The sequence below is a fragment of the Amblyomma americanum genome, chromosome 4 (assembly GCF_052857255.1).
Source record: "Amblyomma americanum isolate KBUSLIRL-KWMA chromosome 4, ASM5285725v1, whole genome shotgun sequence".
In the NCBI taxonomy this organism is placed as follows: domain Eukaryota; kingdom Metazoa; phylum Arthropoda; class Arachnida; order Ixodida; family Ixodidae; genus Amblyomma; species Amblyomma americanum.
The window spans coordinates 12,899,093-12,922,791 of NC_135500.1; the positions used below are offsets into that span (position 1 = coordinate 12,899,093).

The 23,699-nt window shown below is 49.5% G+C and overlaps 2 protein-coding genes across 2 annotated transcripts in view; one reads left to right on the top strand and one right to left on the bottom strand.

The window, feature by feature from the left end:
- Nucleotides 1-4,063, bottom strand: part of LOC144127799 (uncharacterized) — a 482,923-nt gene extending 478,860 nt beyond the window's left edge. Inside the window, exon 1 of the mRNA XM_077660716.1 lies at nt 4,003-4,063. Within this exon, the coding sequence (XP_077516842.1) occupies nt 4,003-4,005 (3 nt within the window). The 5' untranslated portion in view covers nt 4,006-4,063. The remainder of the gene's footprint in view (nt 1-4,002) is intronic.
- Nucleotides 4,064-4,477: 414 nt separating this feature from the next.
- On the top strand, nt 4,478-5,993 carry LOC144130041 (uncharacterized). Its single transcript, XM_077664073.1, has 3 exons — nt 4,478-4,785; nt 4,898-5,077; nt 5,161-5,993. Exons 1-3 carry the CDS (start codon nt 4,543-4,545, stop codon nt 5,437-5,439), a joined length of 702 nt encoding a protein of 233 aa, XP_077520199.1. The 5' UTR covers nt 4,478-4,542; the 3' UTR covers nt 5,440-5,993.
- Nucleotides 5,994-23,699: the final 17,706 nt, after the last annotated feature.

Here is a 23,699-nt window from a genome sequence, read left to right on the forward strand (position 1 = left end):
GTCATTCCTGTCACCCCCTTTAAATATTACCGATACCTTTGCAATTTTTAATTCATCAGGGAAAATACCAGTAGACAATATGAGATTGCAAATGTATGACAATGGTTTGCTTATGTACACTGCGACTGTTTTTATAGGCTCTGCTGTAATGCCGTCAACACCACAGGCTGCTGAGTTCTTTAATTTGAGCAGTTGGCTACTTATCTCCGCGTCATTTGTAGGTGCGAGAAATAAAGACCTGCTTATACTAGTCGAAATATAAGATCTACAGGTAGGGTTGCAAGTGTTCAAAGCACTTGATGATCCGCTTTTTAGAAAATGTTCATTAAACTTATTCGCGAGTGAATCTCCTGTGTATATTGTTCCGTTATCGCTTATTTCAGAAACAGAACTTTCTTTAACGTTAGGAAGCAGTTCATTTAATGCTTTCCAGACTTTTCTGGGGTCATTAAGAATATTAGCGAATTTATTATGATAATACCTTTCGCGTGCTAACTTTATATCTCGGCTCAGTCTATTTCTCACTTTTTGAATCTTATTAAGTGCTCTGGTTGCCTTGTCTTTATAAAAGTGGCAAACAGTCTTTCTCTTTCTTTTATTCTTCTTAACAGCTCATTCTCGATCCATGGTTTCCTACATTTCTTATTGCGTTTGGTCTGTCTTAAAGGAAACGCTTCATTATAAAGCTTTCTAATTATTGTAGAAAATTGGCCGAACGCCTTTACAGGATCTGTCAAGTTGTAGATGAAAGACCATTCTATTTTGCTTACTGATCTTACAAAATCTGCAATCGTGCTCTTATTTATCGCTCTGTATGGTGGTTGCGCATCATGTTTACCTTGTCTGCTTATTTTTGTTTCAGGTATAAAGAATACAAATATTGGCATATGATCACTTACTTCGGATATCAGGGCACCTGATTCTAGACCAGTTGTTTGCGCCGTGAAGCACAAATCAAGCAGGCTTTCAGATGCATTCGTCACTCTGGTTGAAACAGTAATGACATTATCATAGCCAAAGGAAAAAAACACATCCAAAAATGCCCGTGAGAAGGGCCCGAAATAAAGCAGGCTAATATTAAAATCACCCGTGACAATCAGGGATTTACCCAGCTGTGAGCAGTAATCAAGCATGCGTTCAATGAACTCTAACAACTTAGAAACAATTCCAGTGGGTGGCCTGTACATAACTACAAATATATTGCTAACACATTCAATCATGAGAGATTCATAGTGGTCATGCATAACAGTGAAATCGCGAATGACTTCAAAGGAGAAGTAGCATTTAACATAAAAGGCTACACCTCCTCCTTTTTTAGTTTTCCAAGATAGTGAGGGCATCTGTACCCTGGGAAGTATACCACATCAGAATCATCCCGAAACCGTGTCTCAGAAAAAGCCAAAATATAAAATTTGTGGTCTAAATCATCTAGGAGCATGCAGACGGACTCGTGCTTACTTTTTAAGCTTTGGGCATTCAAATGGAACAAAGAAAACCGGTTGTTTTGACGTAAGTTTGTACTTTCTTTAAACGAATGCTTATTGTAGTACTAACACCCGTGGAAAGGGGCTATCATTTTCACGGATAAGTAAATAAAAAACTAAAGCTGTTGAATGCCTTTACCTTATGTTATCAAGGCCTTCCATGGTGACAATTCTGATAACCCGAGAGCAGGGAGCATGGCGTACAAACATTTTTCCATTCTTGTGCCACGCAAACTGGTACCCTTTTTCATCAGCTCGTGACTTCATGTGCCAAGAAAGCTTTTTGTTCTGCACTGTAAGATTTCCATTCACATAAATGTTTTCCTTAATTCTTTCTGTTCAGCCTTTTTCTCGAGCCATGCATCTCTTGTTGTACGGGACGTAAACCGAACCAGGACGGGCGGAAACTTTACCTTCTTATCTATACTAGCATTCACGGTTTCGACGTCTGTCATTTCAGTTCGTGATTTCAACGGAAGGCGGTGGGCCGCTTCAATGTCTTGTCCAGAGAGATATGGAAGCTGCAGATCGTCTGCAAGGTGGTTAAGCTTTTCTAGCAGGTTTTCATTTTCATGTGGGCGCAGTCCATGCACTTCTAGATTAAGCCGCCTGCCGTACTGATCAAGGTCGTTAACTTGCTGTCGAAGCTCTTCAATTTCATGATCGTTTACTTTGACTTCCAGTTTTTCCACACGTTTGCGTAGACCTGCAATATCTGCATTTTGTTGCTTCATCTGAATGATGACCTCATCATATTTTGAAGACATTAACTGCATGGACCGATCGACGCTTGCCACTGTTTCTTTGATTTCTTCAAGTGCATCTACCTTAACCTTCATTTCTAGCAGGAAGGAAAGTTTACGGTGAATCTCGGATATTTCTTCCGGCAGGCTAAGTTCAGCTATGTCTTCATCGGTTGTGAAATTTTGACCACTTCGGGCCTTTGGCTGTTTTGAAAGTGACACATTTCCAGGATTTTAGGGCAGCCTCTGATTTTTTTCGGTGCGCACTAAGCGTTACCCCAGAACAGGTACCCAAATGATAACTGAATTGGCATTCAGAACAAGATAAGCGTTTTTCACCGTCTGTAAACGAGCTGCTGTAGACAAGGCAGTCAGACATGATTCTAAAGAACAGGAACAAGATCGCTCAGCAGCAGCGGTAGCCACACAGTCGGTAAGTACAAGTTAAAAAGAACCAACCTGTAACATATGAAACAATGAAGGTCTGGCTTAGACGAAACACCAGGAACAATCGGCACCGCTGCTGCTGAGTGTGTGTGGAAACTGCTGTCGATGTGGGTGCTTTTTGTAGTCGTCTTGACGTGACGTAGTGGTGACGCAGTGATGAACGGTGTAGAGGCGTTGTCTGCTGGTGGTCAACTGGAGCTGGCTGGCAGGAAAGACAGGGCACGTGCAAGTGACGGGATGAAACCTGTAACATATGAACGATGAAAGTCTGGCTTAGACGAAACACCAGGAACAATTGGCACCGCTGCTGCTGAGTGTGTGTGGAAACTGCTGTCGATGTGGATGCCTTTTGTAGTCGTCTTGACGTGACGTAGTGGTGACGCAGTGATGAACGGTGCAGAGGCATTGTCTGCTGGTGATCAACTGGAGCTGGCTGGCAGGAAAGACAGGGCACGTGCAAGTGACGGGATGAAACCTGTAACATATGAACGGTGAAGGTCTGGCTTAGACGAAACACCAGGAACAATCGGCACCGCTGCTGCTGAGTGTGTGTGGAAACTGCTGTCGATGTGGATGCCTTTTGTAGTCGTCTTGACGTGACGTAGTGGTGACGCAGTGATGAACGGTGCAGAGGCGTTGTCTGCTGGTGATCAACTGGAGCTGGCTGGCAGGAAAGACAAAGCACGTGCAAGTGACGGGATGAAACCTGTAACATATGAAACGATGAAGGTCTGGCTTCTGCGTTATATCCCCTCAGCTTTTCTACGGGTGATTATCATCCAATGCTCTCATTCGCCCAGCCATGAACAGAATGAAATAATTGGGGGAGATCTCGGTCGACCGCGGCGTGAGGGAAAGTACTGGAAGGCTCCGGATTCATTTCGACCACAAAAACAGAAGCAAGAATGTAAGTTCCGCGGCATCGATTCGTTGATTTTTTTGCTCTCGTGCGACACGTCCGCAGACGTCCGGCGTGAGGAACAATTGAGGAAACGGCACAGCACGGCCCAAAACAAAGTGTAAACAGGTGAACGCTATGATCTGCCCCGTTCGCCGTCTGCACACAGCAAACACGCGGAGATCAGTCACTGTGAACACACAAGGAACGAAAGCGCGTGAGCAAACGCAGCATGAGCATCACGAACACATCGGGTGCTCAGTGCGTCCCATCGTGAAAGCTTTTGGAACAACGACTGACAACACAGAGCGTCGCTCTGCAGGGCACCATTCGCGCCATTTACGCGGCCACATCGCTTCGTGATCACAGCAACAGCGTCGCAGCAGTGAAGAGCCCAATTATTCAGTACTAAGATGCGTTGCCAGCTTACCATCGAAAGGTCTTGCGGACACGCGCGGGTTAAGAACCTCAGTTCGTATATCGCGGCTCTTCTGGTAGGAAAACACGCGTCTTCTGCTCTTCGGCTCACTGATCTCCACTAGGGGGCCCGATGGCGCATCAGATGTAGAAAGACGTATTTAAAAAAAATGACTAATTTTAATAACTTTGAACAAAGATAAACAAAAATAAAAAAGCTTAGCATAGTGACCTCCTGCATGTTTGTAACCAAACGAGGTGGCGCTGCAGTCGCTAGCGGGCTCGTACCAAGTAGACGGCTACTTAGAGAAGCGTTTGGGTGCAGGTGGGCTGGAAACGCTGATTGGTCGATGGGATGCGCTTCTCCGTGGCGTTTTTCTGCTTCTCCCTCGTTCTCAACCGAACGTGGCGTCACCGCGCCCACTTTGGACCTGTCCTTAGAGCACCTAGGGAATCGCTAGGCGCCCCCGCCGCTGCCGCCGCGCAGCATGGCCAGCATGGCATTCGGTTCGTGGGGCTCGGCAGCAGCGCTTGTTTCGGGAGCTGTCCAGCTATGGCTGTTTTGCGTGGTGTGCTCGTCGGCGACAGGCAGCTGAAATTTTTGTGCAGTTCTCGCTTGCGGCTTTCGCCGGTAGTGAGAACATGCACTTTCAGCTTTAGCGGCCACGACGCAATCAGCCTAGCTGAAATAATTCCCGAGACATGCTTTCGGCGCGCCGATTTTGTGGTCCTATATGTTGGCGGCAACGATCTCGACAGAGGAGATGACCCGCGAGAAATCGCCAGCCACATAAAGGTACGCATTTTATCTCAAATTTCGCTTCCAGCCACATAAAGGGAGGCATTTTATCTCAAATTTCGCTTCATGAAGTGCTGTACCGCTTACCTACATGTCTTGCGCATTCCAGGACCTCGTTTTGCTGCTGCAGGAGAACGTGGCCAGTGTCGTGCTGGTCTTCAAAGTCTTGCCACGCCATTTTGATGAGCCACGTAAGGCGCAATTTGAGGACCGCCGGCGTCGCCAGCTGAACCGCCGTCTGTCAGCCACGCTGAAGCGCTTGTCGGGCGTGCACATTCTCAACCCCGAGGTAAGGGTTGAACAACATTTTCGCAAGTTTTCTCGAGCAGAACTCACCAAATTGCGGCGCTTGTAACGTAACTTTTTTTGCAGCATCGTTTCCTGGATGCTTCTGGCAAGCCGATGCTGTCCTTGTTTGCCGCAGACCGGTATCACGTGGCGAGAGACCGGGGCATCGACCAGATGTCAAAGATTATCGTCGCGGCCCTCGTCAAGATCTACGGACCAGGGATAGCGTCGGCTTCAAGGGCAAGACCAGGAGATGTGTACGTCGTGCACCGGTGTCGTCGGTGCGGAGCCAAAGGGCACAAGACGGACCACTGCTGGGCCTACTGCTCACCGCGCCGCCACGCCGCTGCAGGTCGCGGTTGAAGTGCTCCTGCAAACGGCCCTTTTTAGGGCCACCTCATTGTTTCCTGGCAGATCGCGAGCGTCCCGTTTCGTGCCCGTATTCCCTCTCTGTCGAAATCGACGCCAGACATCAAAATCGCGCGGTGTGAGCTAGTAAATCGCTGGTAGAGACAAAAACTCGTGCTTGTATACAGACTTACCCATCTCCAGTGCGCCTTTGTTTATTTCCGTAGGCACTACTCGCGCTTTGTAGAAATCGACGCCAGCCGCGAAATTTTACATGTTAGACCTCGCTACAGCATTAGCGCAGCGTGCCTTCGTCTCTTTACGTTCTAACTTTTATGCAGCGCACCTTTGTTTGCTCGTTACTTTTGTTCTTTTCAGTCGTTTCCTGAATCCGTCCAAAGAGCCGGGCTAAATGGATGATTATGGAACCACATGGCGATTGCACTGCATACAGCACGACTTTGGTCCCTGTGTTTTTAAATAAAAACATCAGATGTCGAAGGTCATGGTCGTGTCCGAGGATGGCTTCCACAGCTGGGGCCTAACCATAGGGACCGCACACGCTTTGTCGTCGTTGCCAAGTGGAGAGGCCCAAGATGGCTGGCATCCTTAATAAATATCCCTTCTCGGGGCCGCTTTAGTGTTTCCTGGCAGATCACGCGCTTTCCACCCTGTGCACATGCTTTCATTTCCAATTAAAAAGGTCCTTTAAACCCTGCAGAAGGCATGAATTAGCAAGTGCTAATAACAAGATGTTGCATGGTACTTGAACAATAGCGGCTCCAATGACAAAGGTGAAGAAGTGCTGGAGTTACACGGAAATAAAAAAGGTTGGGGGTGCCCACATAACAACCTGAAATGGTTTTGGACAGGACTCCTAGTTAATTGCATTTGGAAGAGAAAGACAAGGTTTAATTTTGCAGTGTAAGCTTGCTTCTCTAGAATGAACAGAGAACGTTACCTCACACTGCTTGGGCCACCTTCCTTGACCCCATGAAAAAAAAAAAACAGGATGCCTCTGGGAAACTATTTGCGGAATCTCCGCCCCCCCCCCCCCCCATTCTGGAGGGAAGGGTGGGGGGGGGGGGTGACGGCCTCCTCTTTGTCGGGCTCGGCGCGACGCACGATGGACAAGACGGCGAAAGGAAGGGGGCTGTCAGTGACGCATGTTCCGCGCTCTTCGCTTATCCAGCGTACAAGTCCCTTCGACAGCCTGAAATGCCTTCGGTGGGCATCGTCACGCATGTCGAAAGGATTGTCATGCACGTGCGACCGCCGATAACATTCCTTGCAAGCTTATTCATTGCCGTGAAAATCACGTCCGCCCCGTATCTCGCCCGAATTTTTTTGAGCCGGTGTGAAATTCAATGGATGTATGGAATGCCCACCACTTGTCTACGTCCACCGTCCTCTTTTTTACTAGCATGGGCCTCCCTCCTTTGAACAGGATCCTTTCGGAGATCTGAGCCAACTCAGATCAGGATACCCGGCTTCTTTCAGCCTCTCTACCTGCCCCAGGAAGCTAGCCTCCGCTCTGTGTGTACAGGATTTCCCAAGAGCTCTTTAAGCATGAAGTCGCTATACCCGCCTTGACGAGTGTGGAATGCCCCGAACTGACGTTCAAGAGAGGTTTTTTTTTTGTCCTAGGGTGATATTCCCAACAGACCCTGCTCTCTAGATAATGGATCCTGAGGTATAAAAACTTTTTTTTTTATGGCGCAAGGGCATCTATGGCCAAATACGCCTTGACACAAGGTATTTTCTTTTTCTCAAGGTGGGGTCAAAGACCCATTTCCCAAGCATTTCACCCTAAATAAGCCGAGCACCAGACCAGGGAAAAGCTTGTACCCATTGTATCCCCGGTGGGTACCCGGCGGCACTGGGGATCGAACCCCGCACCTCCCGCATGCGAGGCGGATGCTCAACCACTTGGCCACCGCTGCGGTCGGTCTAAAAACTGTAGGGTAGCTGAGCTGGGTAGTTCGAAGGTGAATCTCAGGCCACTACCTGTATCTTTGAAGATTTTGACGACGTCCGGAACTGCCCTGGGATAGTTCGACTAAAGAATGATTAAAAAATCATCGACGTAACGGAACACTTTTAGCGCGAGGTCAGCAAGATTTTGTGCCAGTTCTAGATCCATCCTGCTCAAGTAAATATCGCTCAAAACGGGTGCCACACGGGAGCCGATGCACACACCCGATTTTTGGACGTACACCTTTTCGCCCCGCCCAAAAACGGTTGACTCTAGGTAAAATGATAGCAGCTCCAGGAAACTTTCTATGGAAACCCCCGCACCCCGCCACGAACACCAACTCGTCATTGTCTTTTACAATGCAGTCTTTCACTCTCTTCATGAGCTGAGCATGGGGTAGCGAATAAAATAAGTCCTCCACATCGACGCTGAAGGTAGAGTACTTTTTCTTATCCAGCCCAGACAGGTACTTAACCACACTTGCGGAATTGTTCACCAAGAAAGGATCCGAAAGCTTGAGTGAGCTCAAATGTCGCTGTAGAAATCCCGACACAACATGCTGCCAAGTGTTGCGCTCGGATATGATTGTCCTGAACGTTCAGGGAATGGAATTTCACACCGGCTCAAAAAAGTTGGGGCGAGATACGGGGCGGACGTGATTTTCATGGCAAAGAATAAGCTTTCAAGGATTTGTAGTGCTGTGCGAAAGAAGCTCGAGCCTGAGAGCAATCGTGCTGGAGCTGAGTGCTCGATAGCGCACAGACAGAAAACCAGGCTCACAGAGTGTAAGACTGGAGTCGTATACGAACTCCCCCTCTCGTGTGGGAAGAAGTACATCGGCCAGACGGGTCGATGTATTAACGAGATGTTAGCAGAGCATCGCAGGTCGTTGAAGGGCGCACCTTCCTCTAATCTCGCCTTGCACTGCAAAGAGTGCAAAGATTGCTTCCCACGATTGAACAAGACCAGCGTCTTGTTTAAACACAGGGATCAGGTTTGCAGGGAGTTGGTGGAAGCGTACCAGATCAAGAAGGAATCAGATGACTGTGTAGCATCACCATCTGTAGGCCTCATTGATGAGGATATACCTTTTTTGCGCAGTTTCTTTAGCGCAAGCAGGCGGTGTGGAGCGCTAGCTTGGCAGGAGTGTGCCTGTGAGTTCGCTGTTTGTTTGTTTTGTATCTTGTCTCTGACGATGCGGAGATTGCTTTTAGGTTGTGATCAGTGGCATCACGTTACATGTGCCAAGATGGTGTGTGATAGGGTTTGCGCTTTCGGGTTTTTTAGCATGTTTTTCGCGGGATGAAGATGCATATATAGGCCTTTTTTCCTTTAATAAAAAATCGGTTGATAGTCTGCGCTCGTGTCGTGCCTTCTTGTTCTCTGTCTTCGTTTCTTTGCGCAGTTAAACATGATACATACCCAGCTCCAGTGCGCCTTTGTTTATCTCCGTAGCGACTACTTGCGCTTTGTGGAAATCCACGCCAGCCATGAAAATTTACATATTAGACCTCGCTACAGCATTATCCCAGCGCAGCGCGCCTTCGTTTCTTTGCGTTCTAACTTTTATGCAGCGCACCTTTGTTTGCTCGTTACTTTTGTTCTTTTCAGTCGTTTCCTGAATCCGTCCAAAGAGCCGGGCTAGGTGGATGATTATGGAACCACATGGCGATCGCACTGCATACAGCACGACTTTGGTCCCTGTGTTTTTAAATAAAAACATCAGATGTCGAAGGTCATGGTCGTGTCCGAGATGGCTTCCACAGCTGGGGCCTAACCATAGGGACTGTGTCGTCGTTGCCAAGTGAAGAGGCCCAAGATGGCTGTCATCCTTAATAAAGATCCCTTCTCGGGGCCGCTTTAGTGTTTCCTGGCAGATCACGCGCTTTCCACCCTGTGCACATGTTCTCATTTCCAATTAAAAAGGTCCTTCAAACCCTGCAGAAGGCATGAATTAGCAACTGCTAATAACAAGATGTTGCATGGTACTTGAGAAACAATAGCGGCTACAATGACCAAGGCGAAGAAGGGCTGCGAGTTACACGGAAATAAAATATGGTTGGGGGTGCCCACATAACAAGCTGGAATGGTTGGACAGGACTCCTAGTTAATTGCATTTGGAAGAGAAAGACAAGGTTTAATTTTGCAGTGTAAGCTTGCTTCTCTAGAATGAACAGAGAACGTTGCCTCGCACTGCTTGCGCCACCTTCCTTGACCCCATGAAAAAAAAAGGATGCCTCTGGGAAACTATTTGCGGAATTTCCGCCCCCCGATTCAGAAGGGGAAGGGGGGCGGGGGTGACGGCCTTTTCTTTGTCGGGCTCGGCGCGACGCACGATGGACAAGACGGCGAAAGGAAGGGGGCTGTCAGTGACGCATGTTCTGCGCTGTCATTAGGACGAGCTGCCCGGCCTCTCCGCGGCAGCTCCCCTTTGAACCCCCCGGCTGTTCAATCGGAGGCGGGCGACGGCGGGGTGGTGCTGAAAAGGAGCGCCCTTGGGGTCAAGTGCCCCCCCCCCCCATAGAGACAGAGACGGCCGAGCGCTTTGAATCTCGCGTATTGTTCGCGCCCGAACCGAACAAGACGCGGCGCGCGGCTGAGACCAATTTGAGTCAAACCAGGTCCAGATGTGGCGGTGGCCAGCCGGTTTACCGGCTTCGGGCTAAGCCGCGCGCGAGCAACGCGCAATTCCCCTGGAAGGTCAAGACAAGCGGTCATGCGGGCACAGCGAAAGCGCCTCGCGACAGACGATCTGGCGACACAGCTAATTGAATACAGCGGGAGCGGCCGATCGTCAGCGAAAATCAGTCGCACGTGTGCGCGCGCGAAGCGTTGGTGCTTTCGTCTCCCGAGAAAGACGAAACCAACCGCACTTGTGTTTGCTTTCCTTCCGAGAGGAGAGCTAACCGAGTGCACATGCGGACACGACGCCGGGTGGTATTTGCTTGCCTTCTCCTGAGGGACCCAGGTAGCACCGAAACGTTGCAATAATGTTACATTTTTGTTGAAGACTATATTAAAACGTTTCTTCAGAGCGTTAAAATAAAGTTTTCTGCATAACACACGTTATATGTTAATTTTTAACGTATTACAATGAAACATGTAACGTTACTGCAACTTGGATAACATTTTTATAACACTATTCTAATGTTCGGTACTACCTGGGGAGAGAGTCCCGCAATGCTGTGGATGTAGGGGGCACGGCATGCAAACCTGGTGGGCCACTGATTCCGAGGGTCCATTCTCGGAATTAAATTGCTCATAGTAGCTTTGATGTTTTTTCATGCTATGTATTTTTGAGAGCAGATTTGGAAATTTGCTGAAACTTGAAGGCGTGCCACGCGGCTCATGAACCAATCATGTGGTATATTGTGATTGGGTGATGCAAGGGATGGGCCGGGCCTTTAGGTCTTTACAACCAGGGCCCGGAGCCATGGAAAAGGGTTCCGGGCTACGGTCTGATGTGATGCATCTTCGGCTATGCCGAGTGGTAGCCCCTAGTGGTAGCCAGTTCCACTTTTCTGCTGTTTAACCTTTCTAACCTTTTTGCCACTTTTAACTTGTGTGACATTCCTTGTGTGTGCTACGAGGTTCCGCGTTCGACGGCGCGGCGTAGACGGAGACCCAGATGACAGCGGCATCATCAATTACCCAGCCATGCTCTTTGAGTGACGACCAGAACGAAGGGGTTTAAGCCCAACCGGACCCAACCGGACCCGCCGCCGCCGCCGCGGGGAAACGGGCTTTATCCTCCCCAATTGGCGTGGCGGTTCCAGGGGCGGCCCTCCCGAGCACATTCCAGGACAAGGGAACTGTCAGCGGGCCAGAGCGCGCCTTACCTTGAGGAGCGAGTGTCAGTTGATGGATGGAGAATGGAGGCCGGTGACCCGCGGGAACTGTCAGCGGGCCAGAGCGCGCCTTACCACAGCCAACGCTATGCGCTACCTCGAAGACAACCTTCTTTCCCTCGGACTCAACACGTGAGGGGGGCGAGACCTTAAGTGCGGTGGTATGTTTGTGCGCCCAAGTGAAAGCCCTAGCCCCCCCTCCTTCCCCTCCGGCGTGGGCGTCCTCACCCTAGGGAGTGTGGAGAAGAGGATATAAAAATCGACAAGCAGTAGGGAAGAGGACGCTCAGGACGACATCGTTCGCCAAGAGGGCCTTCAGCGCGGAAACCCGACGGCGTGCAGCTTCTGCCAGCAACCGCTCGAGCCCAACTCCGGAGCCACTCCATCGCCCCCATGAAGTCGTCGGCACGTAAGCTCGGACGCCCCAGCCTCTGAATCTTAATGATGTATACTTATTGAATATATCTGTTTGTTTAAACTGAGCCATACGGTGTCTCTTTGCCTCTCCGTCCCGTGTGGACCTGCGCATTATGGGGGTCATCACACTGGTGTCAGAAGTGGGGTCTCAAAAGCAAATGTCCTCTGAATGCTGTGACATTCATGACTTCAAAATTGTAATCAAAAGGGAATCACGGGACTGATTGTGGGACTTTTACCCCCATTTGAGAGGCTTGAGGCACTGGAGGGCTTGAGAAAAAAAAATGTCTGTATCTGAGGGAGCTCCCACTCCACAGCCGTCGCTCGGAGCAAGCATGCTGGCATTAGGAAGCGTCATTCCGACGTTTACGGGAGATAAGACAGGGGTTCCAATCTGCGATTTCTTTTCCATGCTAGAAGAGATTGGGAAAATGGGGGGATGGTCCGATGCTCAAATGCTGGGAATGGCGAGGTGTAAGATGGCAGGAGCTGCTCATGATTTTGCATGGCGAGACGAAAATAATAATAATAATAATTGGTTTTTTTTGGGAAAGGAAATGGCGCAGTATCTGTCTCATATATCTTTGGACACCTGAACCGCGCCGTAAGGGAAGGAATAAAGGAGGGAGTGAAAGAAGAAAGGAAGAATAGGTGCCGTAGTGGAGGGCTCCGGAATAATTTCGACCACCTGGGGATCTTTAACGTGCACTGACATCGCACAGCACACGGGCGCCTTAGCGTTTTTCCTCCATAAAAACGCAGCCGCCGCGGTCGGGTTCGAACCCGGGAACTCCGGATCAGTAGCCGAGCGCCCTAACCACTGAGCCACCGCGGCGGGGCCGAGACGAAAAGGTAAAATCCACAAAATCATTTGCGGAATTTAAGAAGCTCGCGTTTGAGCATTTCGACACTGAACCACGTCACGTGCGGGTACAGAGGTTCCGTGACGCCGGACAGATGGTAGGGGAGGACGTGCGAACGTTTGCGTCGCGGCTTCAGCGCCTAGCACGCGATACGTTAAGCAGGGAGGAGGAAGGAGACCAGCTAAGGAAGAAATACGCGGAGGATCTACTTAAAGAGGAAATGACCGCTTTGTTCGTGGCTGGTCTGCAAGACCCCGTGCGCCGGTTCGTGCTCTCGCGCAAGCCGAGCAATTTCGACCAAGCCGTGGAGGCCGCATTGGATGAGGAACGAAATGAGGCGTTAACGACAGCCGCAGCGAGAGTACGCGTCATAGAGAGAGCGGTGCTCAACCCTGAGGTTGCTCTCTTGACAGAGCGGTTAGATCGCTTATAACAGCTGCTATCTCAGCAGGTAGAACGCCAGGTTGAAGCGCGCGCTCAACAGCGCCCATTCGCTGGAAACCGGAGACCACCACAAAGCTACAGGCGCGGTATGCGAGATTTTGAAGAAATCGTATGCTTCGCTTGCCAGGGTCGCGGACACATCGCCAGGTTCTGCCAAAACGTGTGCCGTGGGGAGCCACAAAGAGAAGCAGGCGAGACACGCCCTAAGCAAGCCTACAGCGGGGCTCCAGATACCGAGAAAAAAAACTAGATAGTCCTCCCCAGCCTGAGGAGCGTGGGGAGGGAGCAGTGGATGATGAGGTGGTGGTAGTTTGTGTGGCCGACGAGGCATGCCCTGTTGTGCGTTGCAAGTTAAATGGTTGTTGCATGGAATTGTTGATAGATACGGGGTCAAAGGTGACATTACTTAAGGAGAGCAGTTTTAACACGCTTCGAAGGAAGGGGGACCGCGAGGTGTTGGAAGCGTCTGGTGGTATGGCAACCAAATTTGTAGGCATAACGGGGGATCCTCTTGGCATAAGTGGACTCTACCGGTTACACTTCTCTCTCGGCGGAATTGCATTGGAGCACCCCTGCTACGTATGCCCGGACACGGTGTCTCTGCCAAACGGAGTGCCAGGTATATTAGGGCAGGATTTTTTGAGAAAAGGGAAGGTAGTAGTCTCATTCTCTGAGGAAGAGGTTAATGCGGGCGGCTCAAAAGTTCCGTTTTTGAACAGGAGAGGGGCTGAGATTCGCATTACCGATATTGACACCCGTCAAACAGTGGGATCATTGGAGAAGGTATATTCGCGGGTTGCCGTCAGGCTGGTCGATGAGGCGGTCGTCCTTCCTTGGTCGGAGCACATTTTGTACGCGTTTGTGCCTTCAGATGTAGAGAGCGGCGCCGTGGGAGTGCTTGAGCCGGTCGACTCTCTCAGCAATGGCCTGAAGGCAGCCGCGTGCCTCGTGACAGTTAATGACGCCCACAGAGTGCCCCTACGGGTGGTTAACTGTAGCCAGCAGCCACTGAGCCTTCCCAAGAACAAAACATTGGCTTTCTTCACCTCTGCGATAGAGAAACGTGAGCCCACCGATACGGTACTCGCAACTGTAGAGCATGCTAGTCCTTCGGCTGCTCCAAAGGTGTCGTTCGATCTTTCTCACGTAAAATCCAGGGAGAGGGAGGCTCTGGCTGGTTTGCTGAACGACTACTCGGAAGTATTCGCCGCGTCCAACCTGGATTTGGGCTGCTGTGGCGTTATAAAGCACAGGATAGAAACCGGCACTTCATCGCCCGTTTACCAGCGTGCGTACAGGATTCCTTACTCCCAACGTGAGGAGATGGAGCGGCAGGTGCAGGACCTGATTGATCGCGGCATTGTCGAACACTCAGTCACCCTGGGGAGCACCAGCACTATTGGTGGAAAAGCCAGATGGCTCGTATCGATTGGTAGTGGACTACCGCAAACTAAATGCCGTAACTCGCATCGATCCATACCCCATCCCCAATATACAGGAGACGCTTTCTCAGCTGGGCTCTGCCAGGTACTTCACGGTAGTGGACATGGCGGCGGGATTCTGGCAGATAGCAATGGATCCGGCAGATGCCGAGAAAACGGCATTCAACACGCCCTCAGGGCACTATGAATGGAAAAGAATGCCGATGGGTCTGGCCAACAGCCCTGCTGTCTGGCAGAGAACCGCTGATGTTATCCTGGCAGGTCTTCTGGGGAGGCTGTGCTTCGTGTATATGGATGACATTATCATATACAGTGACAGTTTTGAGAACCATTTGCGCGATATTGAGCAGGTTTTGGTGCGACTAAGAGGAGCGGGTCTCAAGCTGAATCCCTCTAAGTGCCAATTCCTCAAAAACGAGGTGAAATACCTCGGGCACGTTGTTTCAGCTGACGGCGTGCGACCGGACCCTGAGAAACTAAGGTGTGTCTCGGATTTTCCATCCCCGACTAGCGTCCGCCAGGTCCGGCAGTTTCTCGGCCTGATCGGTTACTACCGAAGGCACATAGAGGAGTTCGCCAAGCTCGCTAAGCCGCTCACCGCCTTAACAGCCAAAAATGTCGCCTTTCGCTGGGACGAAAACGCGGAGAATGCTTTTGGGGCCCTGAAAAGGAAGCTAATGAGTGCACCGCTGTTGCGCCACCCGGATTTTAATTTGCCCTTCGTTATGGCCACAGATGCGTCAAAGTTCGCAGTTGGTGCCGTGCTATCTCAGGTTATCGAGGGCAAAGAACATCCCGTTGCTTTTGCTAGCCGACAGCTGAGCCCCACAGAGCAAAAGTACGGAGCTACGGAAAGGGAGTGCCTCGCCGTTGTCTGGGCAGTAAAGCACTTCAGATGCTACCTTTACGGCCGCAAATTCAAGCTAGTCACAGACTGCCATCCTCTGAAATGGGTGATGAGTGTCAGGGACCCTAGCTCGCGACTCGCTAGATGGAATCTACACCTGCAGGAATACTGCTTTGATGTTGAGCACAAGTCAGGAAAGACACATCTGAATGCTGATGCCCTCAGCCGCACAGCTGCCGTGGCAGCTATAGATGAGTTTGTCCCCGTAGTCGACCCCGCCGAATTACGCACAGAGCAGTGCAAAGATCCTGACCTGAAGCGAATAATCGAAAGCTTAGAGGGCGCACCGTCTCACCCCGAACAGCTAGGTTATTTCATTGGCAAAGACGGCACCCTGTGTCGGCGCACGAGGCCAACCAGGAAAGGGAGACCAGAGAAAACCGCTTGGGAGAGAGTCGTCATACCTCGGTCGTGGACAGAAAGGGTTCTTCGCGCGTTTCACGATGCGCCATGCGCCGGTCATTTTGGCGTAGCGAAGACACGCAGGCGTGTGGAGCGTTTGTACTTTTGGAGTGGCATGCGACAGGATGTTAGAGACTACTGTGTGAAGTGTCATTCCTGTCTCGAAAGAAAAACACCCAAGGGACGAAGACCAGCTCCAATTCAGCCGTTCCCTGAGGTTTCGGCTCCCTTCGAGCGGACAGGTATGGACATAATGGGCCCATTGCCCACGACCACTTCCGGAAACAAGTACATTTTAGTATTTGTCGATCACCTTTCAAAATACGCGGAAGCGGTAGCACTCCCAGATCAGAAGGCAGACACGGTTGCAAGAGCATTTGTCGAACAGATCGTACTCCGACATGGACCCCCGAGGCAACTCTTGACAGATCGGGGAACGAACTTCGTGTCGCAGCTAATGAGGAGAGTTTGCGAGCTGCTTAAGATCGCTAAGAAGCAGACAACACCGTACCATCCGGCTTGCAACGGCGCGGTGGAGCGACTGAACCAAACCGTGGCCGGGTTCCTGTCGCATTTTGTTTCGCGCGACCAGCGGGACTGGGACTTGTGGCTCCCGTATGCAATGTTTGCCTACAATTCCGCAGCACACGAGAGCACGGGCGAATCGCCATTCTTTCTTCTCTACGGCCGAGACCCGGACCAGCCTAGTGAAGTGCCAGAGGGCCCCCGTCGTGTCCCATACGCTTCACTGGACGACTATAAGGTGGAGCTAGAATCGCGATTGCAAGTGGCGAGGGACATCGCAAAGGAGGCCTTAAAGAAAGCGGCGAAGCGCAGGAAGGAGGTGCACGATCGCAGTGCTAGAGACGCGCCGTTTAATGTGGGGGACAGCGTGTACATCGAAAACTGCCAAAGGCAGATTGGGCTAGCTCGTAAGTTCCAGACGAAGTGGAGAGGACCGTGCGAGGTTGTCGAGAAGCTTTCTCCGGTAAACTTCAGAGTCCGAGACGTGAACCGGCGCTTGATAAGGATACACGCAAATCGCCTCAAGTCGGCACCGGTTCAGTATTCACGAAATGAGGAAAGAGAAAGCGCGGATTTTGATGGGGACAGAAGTGAAGCGGAGCGCGCAGATAGTTCGCAAGAAACGCCCTCTCCTGCATTTGTTCGGCAGGCGCCCGAGGTGACGGCCGGAATGCCACCGGATTTACTTCATGCATTGCTAGAAGAAGAAGCGCGCGAGGTTGCCGCGAAGATAACGCCAGGAGAGGCTCCTGCCACGAGCCCTCGCGAGTCCCAAAGCAGACAAAGGGGCACAGACTTACTTAGTATGACTCATGAAGGCCGATATCCGCTGCGAAATCGGAAAGCTAAGTCGGACTAATGGCGTAAACAGAGCGGAGTTGTGAACTGGTTAGAATTATGTAATGCCGCAGCTCATAACATTGCTATGTGCTTATGTGTTAAGTTATCGGAGTTGGTAGTTAAACCTTTCTGTCATTAAGTAACACCTTCACAGGAGAGCATGCGGAGCGCATGCGGAACCTGCCCTACTTCCTTTCGTTATCTATATTTTTGTCTGTGCCGTGATCGTGCTAGAAGTGGGAGCTCCTTTGTAACTGTGGTAAATTTATTTCGTCCAGTTTGGACTAGAAAGGAGAGGCTTGGGTGCTGAGTTTCATGTTTATCTGTAAAAGAAGATCAGTGCTGCCCCTGGAGACGCCAGTTATGACAGCGGAGGCATATGGTGTTGTGCAGTGGTGTTGAGTGCAGCGAAAAGTGTTTTGTCGGACGCACTGTGCGAGGCGATTCAGAAAGACAAGGGGAGCTGCGTGGACTCAAATGTTCGGAGAACATTCTTCTGGAGGGTGAGCGAGTGTGACATTCCTTGTGTGTGCTACGAGGTTCCGCGTTCGACGGCGCGGCGTAGACGGAGACCCAGATGACAGCGGCATCACCAATTACCCAGCCATGCTCTTTGAGGGACGACCAGAACGAAGGGGTTTAAGCCCAACCGGACCCAACCGGACCCGCCGCCGCCGCCGCGGGGAAACGGGCTTTATCCTCCCCAATTGGCGTGGCGGTTCCAGGGGCGGCCCTCCCGAGCACATTCCAGGACAAGGGAACTGTCAGCGGGCCAGAGCGCGCCTTACCTTGAGGAGCGAGTGTCAGTTGATGGATGGAGAATGGAGGCCGGTGACCCGCGGGAACTGTCAGCGGGCCAGAGCGCGCCTTACCACAGCCGACGCTATGCGCTACCTCGAAGACAACCTTCTTTCCCTCGGACTCAACACGTGAGGGGGGCGAGACCTTAAGTGCGGTGGTATGTTTGTGCGCCCAAGTGAAAGCCCTAGCCCCCCTCCTTCCCCTCCGGCGTGGGCGTCCTCACCCTAGGGAGTGTGGAGAAGAGGATATAAAAATCGACAAGCAGTAGGGAAGAGGACGCTCAGGACGACATCGTTCGCCAAGAGGGCCTTCAGCGCGGAAACCCGACGGCGTGCAGCTTCTGCCAGCAACCGCTCGAGCCCAACTCCGGAGCCACTCCATCGCCCCCATGAAGTCGTCGGCACGTAAGCTCGGACGCCCCAGCCTCTGAATCTTAATGATGTATAATTATTGAATATATCTGTTTAAACTGAGCCATACGGTGTCTCTTTGCCTCTCCGTCCCGTGTGGACCTGCGCATTATGGGGGTCATCACACTTGTCTTTCATGTGTATCAATCTGCTTGCAATGTAAATATTTGTGTAAATACAGTCAAGTTATACTCCCCTGAAATACCTGCATTCTGCAAAGTCGCAATATCGTCTCTGACGGAGCACCTTTGGTGCCAAGAAGCCTTTGGTCATCCAACCAAGTAACCGTCTCGGGCGGTGAGCATTTCTGGTGCGAAGTGAAGGAACTTAGTAAGGTCTGCAATTAAAGACCTTACGCAACTTTACTGGGGCATAGCCGCCTTTCCGAAATTAACCGTGACAAGTGCCTAGCTGTCTTTGGATTCCAGCGAAGTTGCAGCTGTACCTCCGAATCCTCCTCGCCCGTTCCCACGCGGCTTCGCATGCCATGTCGCCATGTGCGGTAAAAAGAACAGTTTGCAGAGTTTAAATGGTTCAAGTATGAAGCTATGCAATGAAGCCAATTACAGACTTCTGTACAACAGCTAGAGGAATTTCAAGAGCATGCTGTGTGATGCTAGTCAAAACTAATGCAGTCAACTATTATTTCGTATTTTTTTGACCAAACAGACATGAAATGTCTGAAGATGAATGTGTACCAAACACATCAGTGCATCAGTTAATTGTGATGCGTGAAAAAAATTGTACTAACATATAAATGTCCATATGTCGTCATAATCAGGAATACTGAAGAATTAAGGAAAATAAAAAGTTTTTTTTTGTTCAGGCTCACACACCTGCTACAAACATCTTTATACGCGTACGTAACAATTTATGACTCTGTAAGAAGCATTTTGGGTAAAAAGTACAGTATGGCAGAAAGGAGTCTTTAGGAAATGCACTGTGTAGAAATAGCCATACCAATTTCCTGTGATCGTTCGATAAATGTAACAAATACCGTGCAAACAAGCTCGCTGCATAGTATAGTTTTTTTGCAAGTTACTGGTTGCAGACCGCTCTGCAGTCACTGGACTGTGATTGTGTAAGTACTGCGTGACAGTGCATGGATTGCAAGGCAGTTGCTTGTTCATTTCGTTTACCACCATCATTTGTAAGAAGGGGCCATTTCTCATATACATGTGTTTCTCTGCGAGTGTCGTTCTGCGCAGCGAGCGTTCTTTTGTGCCCGCATGTGTGCATGCTTTCGGTGCGGGAGGGCGTCCTTGGCGGCACCCTCCGTTCTGCGAACGGACCGGTGGGCGCCCGCTTCGTTAGCTTATTGGTGTGGTCGTTAGGGCCGCGGGAAATGCCGCCGCTGCCCGAAGTACGAACCGGAGAGCCGTGCGGCGTCTCCTTTCAAGTGGACCCATGCACGTGTGCGCGTGAGAGTGTTTGTGTGTGTGTGCGCTTCCGGTGCACTGCAGGTGCGCGGTAGCCTGCAGCGCTTGGAGGCGACTCAGTCAAGTGACAGACGACAAGGAACCCGTGAGAGTGTGTGTGCGATGCTATTTTAGCTTGTAAATAAGTTTTCGTAAATATACCCTTTTGTATTTCCTTCACATGAGAGTTTATACGTTTCATTTCTTCAGCGCGTATTTGTAACATTAATTTAATCTTAAGCCTCATTTCAAACACAATGAAACAGGACGTGTAACTTTTTGACATGTTCCTTTTTGGCAGCCTCTAAAAATATTTCCGCATGAATGGGCTAGCTTAATTGTTTTGCAGCAATATAACCACGGGACTGCTGTAACTTGCAACATTTTCAAATTGTGTGAGTATCACTGCATGTGAGGGGTCACAACCATATCCTAGCTGTTTCTTGAAGGTCCCGTTGCTTTGATGGCAATGCTTGGACAACCATGACCATCTTCCGCATTCATGCGTACAGGGTATGCCCATTACGTGCATGCCTTTCTACCTATTAATGCCTTACAATGCAAACAGACAACAAATGAAAGGAAGAGCACAAGTACAGACAGTGTTTGTAGCCCACACTCTTCTTCTTCACGTCAGTAAATGTATATGGCACATACCCACGCGGGGGGATTTGCCAAGGTACAGTGGAGATTGCCAATTAAATATTTGCACGGGGGAAAAAAAAAGACGTGAGGCGGCGGCGTAAAAGACTGAATCAGGATAAAAATTGGAAAATTCAATAAAATTTAAGAATTATGAATTACCAGAATAGAATCAAGCATTTTAGACATGCAACAGAATTTTGTATGCAGCTAACAAGGTGACCGATCAGTCGCACTTATGTAATCATGAAGGTAGCCACAAACACTGCTTAACGGAAATTACCTGGCGCTCGCACCGAACGAGAGAAGAACTGGAAGAGATAGAGGGAGGCCTAACCTCGAAAGAGGGACCTCCAAATACTGCTTTCCTTGAACTGCGAACCGCCGGCGAGAGAGGAGAAAATGACCTATTGTTTCAACTTGCCCACATGAGACACAAAGGTTTGTCGCAGCGAACCCGCATCGGCGCAAGTATAAATTTAAGTGAGGGATTTTGCATCGCAGAAGCGTCACTGACACCTCGCAACGCCTTGATTTACACCACTGGACATTCCATGGGTAATTTAAGTGGTGAAAATCCACGGTATTGAGCAACGGATCACTCAAGCTGGCTGAAATATGTTGGAACCGCTGGAAACGTGAAGTTTCCAACATAATGAGGCGAAGGACAGGAAAGATTACAGGAGCGCTGAGAGCTGACCTTGCCAATAAATCAGCCACCTCGTTAAAATAAACACCCGAATAGGCAGGTACTCAGACCAAGTGGATCTCACGCACTGTGCACGGAACATAAAACCTAAGCGACCAATTCAATAACGATTTTCCGGAATTTTGGAGACTAGAACTGAAAGGCAGTCTGCAGGAATGAGAACTCAAGCTACATGCCTGGGAATTAAGAGAAGAGCCAAAATAACCAAAAACTCTACGAAGAATATAGGAGTATAATCAGGGATACAAACAGAATAGCTCCAAGCCAGATCCTGCGAATATATCCCAATTGTAATGTTTAGTAGCTTCTTCTGAATTTAAAAGTAATGCTACTACTTTGAACTTTAAACTTTGGGGGTTCGAATAATAGCTGATAAATCACAGGGGGACAAAAACTGAATAACGGTAACAGAAACTTTGGCTATATTCAAGAAACATTACAAATGTCTTCCTTCGACGACTCTTCTTCCCGCACTGCCCCGTCCACCCGTTTTCTTCAGCAACTCGTTGCAAGGAGATCAGATCAACTTGAAGCGGAGCTAACAAATTCTGCGTGAACCTAACTTGAGGAAGCTGATAGCGTGGCCAATGCCTCCCATGGCTACTACGGATGGAATCAATACAAAGTCGAAGAAAAAGTATACTGCAGCACACATGATTGGAAGTGAAAGACGAATTTTGTTGATGTTGTTAGCCTATCAAAAGATGGCACATACCTACACTGGGCGATCAGCCAAGAATCCGGTGGCTATTCACCTGTACAGTTAAAAAAAAGAAAGCCGCGCGGGAACGCAATACTGGTGGATGTGCTGAATTTCAGGAACAAACGTATCGTGCAACAAGTAACAAAAATATTCGTGAATCAGATTTTACATTGCATAATGAACCATGACTGCACCAAAGCAATGAGATATAAGTGAAGCATTTCGTTGCTTTCGTGACAGAAATGAGTTATGAGGTTTGTTGAATAAAAAAAAGTGATTTTTGATGGCAGCCAGCATGAGCCATTTAAAGTTATAGCTCAACATTAGTCACATCTGATATAGATGACACGCATGCTATGAAAACAAGATAATGTTTTTCTTTTTTTTATGAGAAATGCACAAGCAGTTTCAAGGCTTGCTTCACAATTTCATTTCTGGCGTATACACAAAGGCATGCCTATAAATTTTTCGTGTGTTACACCAGAACCAACACTACTTAAGTTGGTAAATCATGTTCATTACCTGGGTGTCATTAATAGCAAACATATACTAATGCTGCTAATCCTATAGAAGAACAAACAGCGGTTTTATGAAGACGTTAAATAATACGTGATACTGCATGTGTCCATCAGGCAATGAACTGTGCGGCAGTTTCAGTTTCTCTTCTCTTATTTTCAGTTTCGGTTGTCTTACTTTCAGTTTCGCTTCTTCAGAGTTTCAGTCACATGCATGTCTCTTGACACCACGTATACGTGACAGAAGAAAAGTAGAGGGGGGGGGGGGGGGGGGGGTTCGGCGGAAACTTGGCGTCATCATGACATCGCTCGCTCCGGTGTGTCGTTCGATCTTGCATCTACAATACAACAACGTGTCGACGAGGTAAACAGTTACTATGAGTTGCACGGGATCTTACGCCCCCTCGTACATTCCTGTAAACACCGGGCCAGTCACCAGTACCATGGAACCAGTGGAAGGCACTGTTTTCTACCTACTTAGAGGCGTCTGGCCTGAGTTTGCTGCAACCCGGCGCGAAGCCATGCCTTTGCAGTCGCGCGGCGTCGAAGGTCAGCGTCGTTCCGCAATTAACGCCTCCTGCCACGAGCGCAAAATGAAGGAGCAGGGACCTAAATTAATGGCGATTTCCACTGGTCGTGCTGGAGCAGCTTTTCTTGCTCCGCGACGACGAATTCGAGTTCAACTGGTCGACCTGGACCGACCGCGCGAATTCCGCTGGTCGATTGGAGCAACTCCGTTCCAACGGAGCTCACAAGGTTGGTACGCCGACCAGTGGCGGATCTGCTCCGAGGCGGTTTGGGGCGCTCTTTTGCGATTCGAGCGCCTCACTTCAGATCCACCAGTGGAATTCGCCATAAGTGAAGTTACGAAAGGTGAAGATACGTTTCAAACCGCGCTCAGCACTTGCAACCGTCTGTCCTCAGCCACGACGGAACGCTACCGCGGTTCAAGATATGTTTACAGAACCCTGGCGAGCCTGTCAGCTGCAGGTTTACATTGCTCAGTTACGCGAACCTGCGTAGAACTGCGACTTCGACAATTCCGTGAACACTGTTGTTCGTGATCAGCTCGTTTCTGGCGTTGCGTCGGACAACTTCATAGGATGAAATTGTTGCTCGAAGGTGCAGGGCGAACCGGGAAAAGGCGATTAATCGCTTGTACGAAGAGGCACTTTTTTTTGAAATTCAGTAGTCACTTTGGCGATGTAAAGTGCGCGAGGCGAAAGCCTTTCTGCGCCCACTGTGGCTGCTTCTTTTAATTTTTATTTAATTATTTTTAATTTTTCGCTTCTGAAACTGCATTGTCACATAAGTTAATTTTTCCTTTTTATTTTTGTTTCTTTAAAATTGTTATTTATTTTTATTTTTAACGTTTCGTTTTGAGCTATTAATTTACTTCACAAATTAATGTGTA

Bases quoted from the DNA above. Each gene is read 5' to 3' on its own strand.
- LOC144130041 (XM_077664073.1), top strand. From the start codon at position 4,543: ATGGCTGTTTTGCGTGGTGTGCTCGTCGGCGACAGGCAGCTGAAATTT. The intron at 4,786-4,897 runs GTACGCATTTTA...TGCGCATTCCAG, and splicing joins AAATCGCCAGCCACATAAAG to GACCTCGTTTTGCTGCTGCA. The intron at 5,078-5,160 runs GTAAGGGTTGAA...CTTTTTTTGCAG, and splicing joins TGCACATTCTCAACCCCGAG to CATCGTTTCCTGGATGCTTC.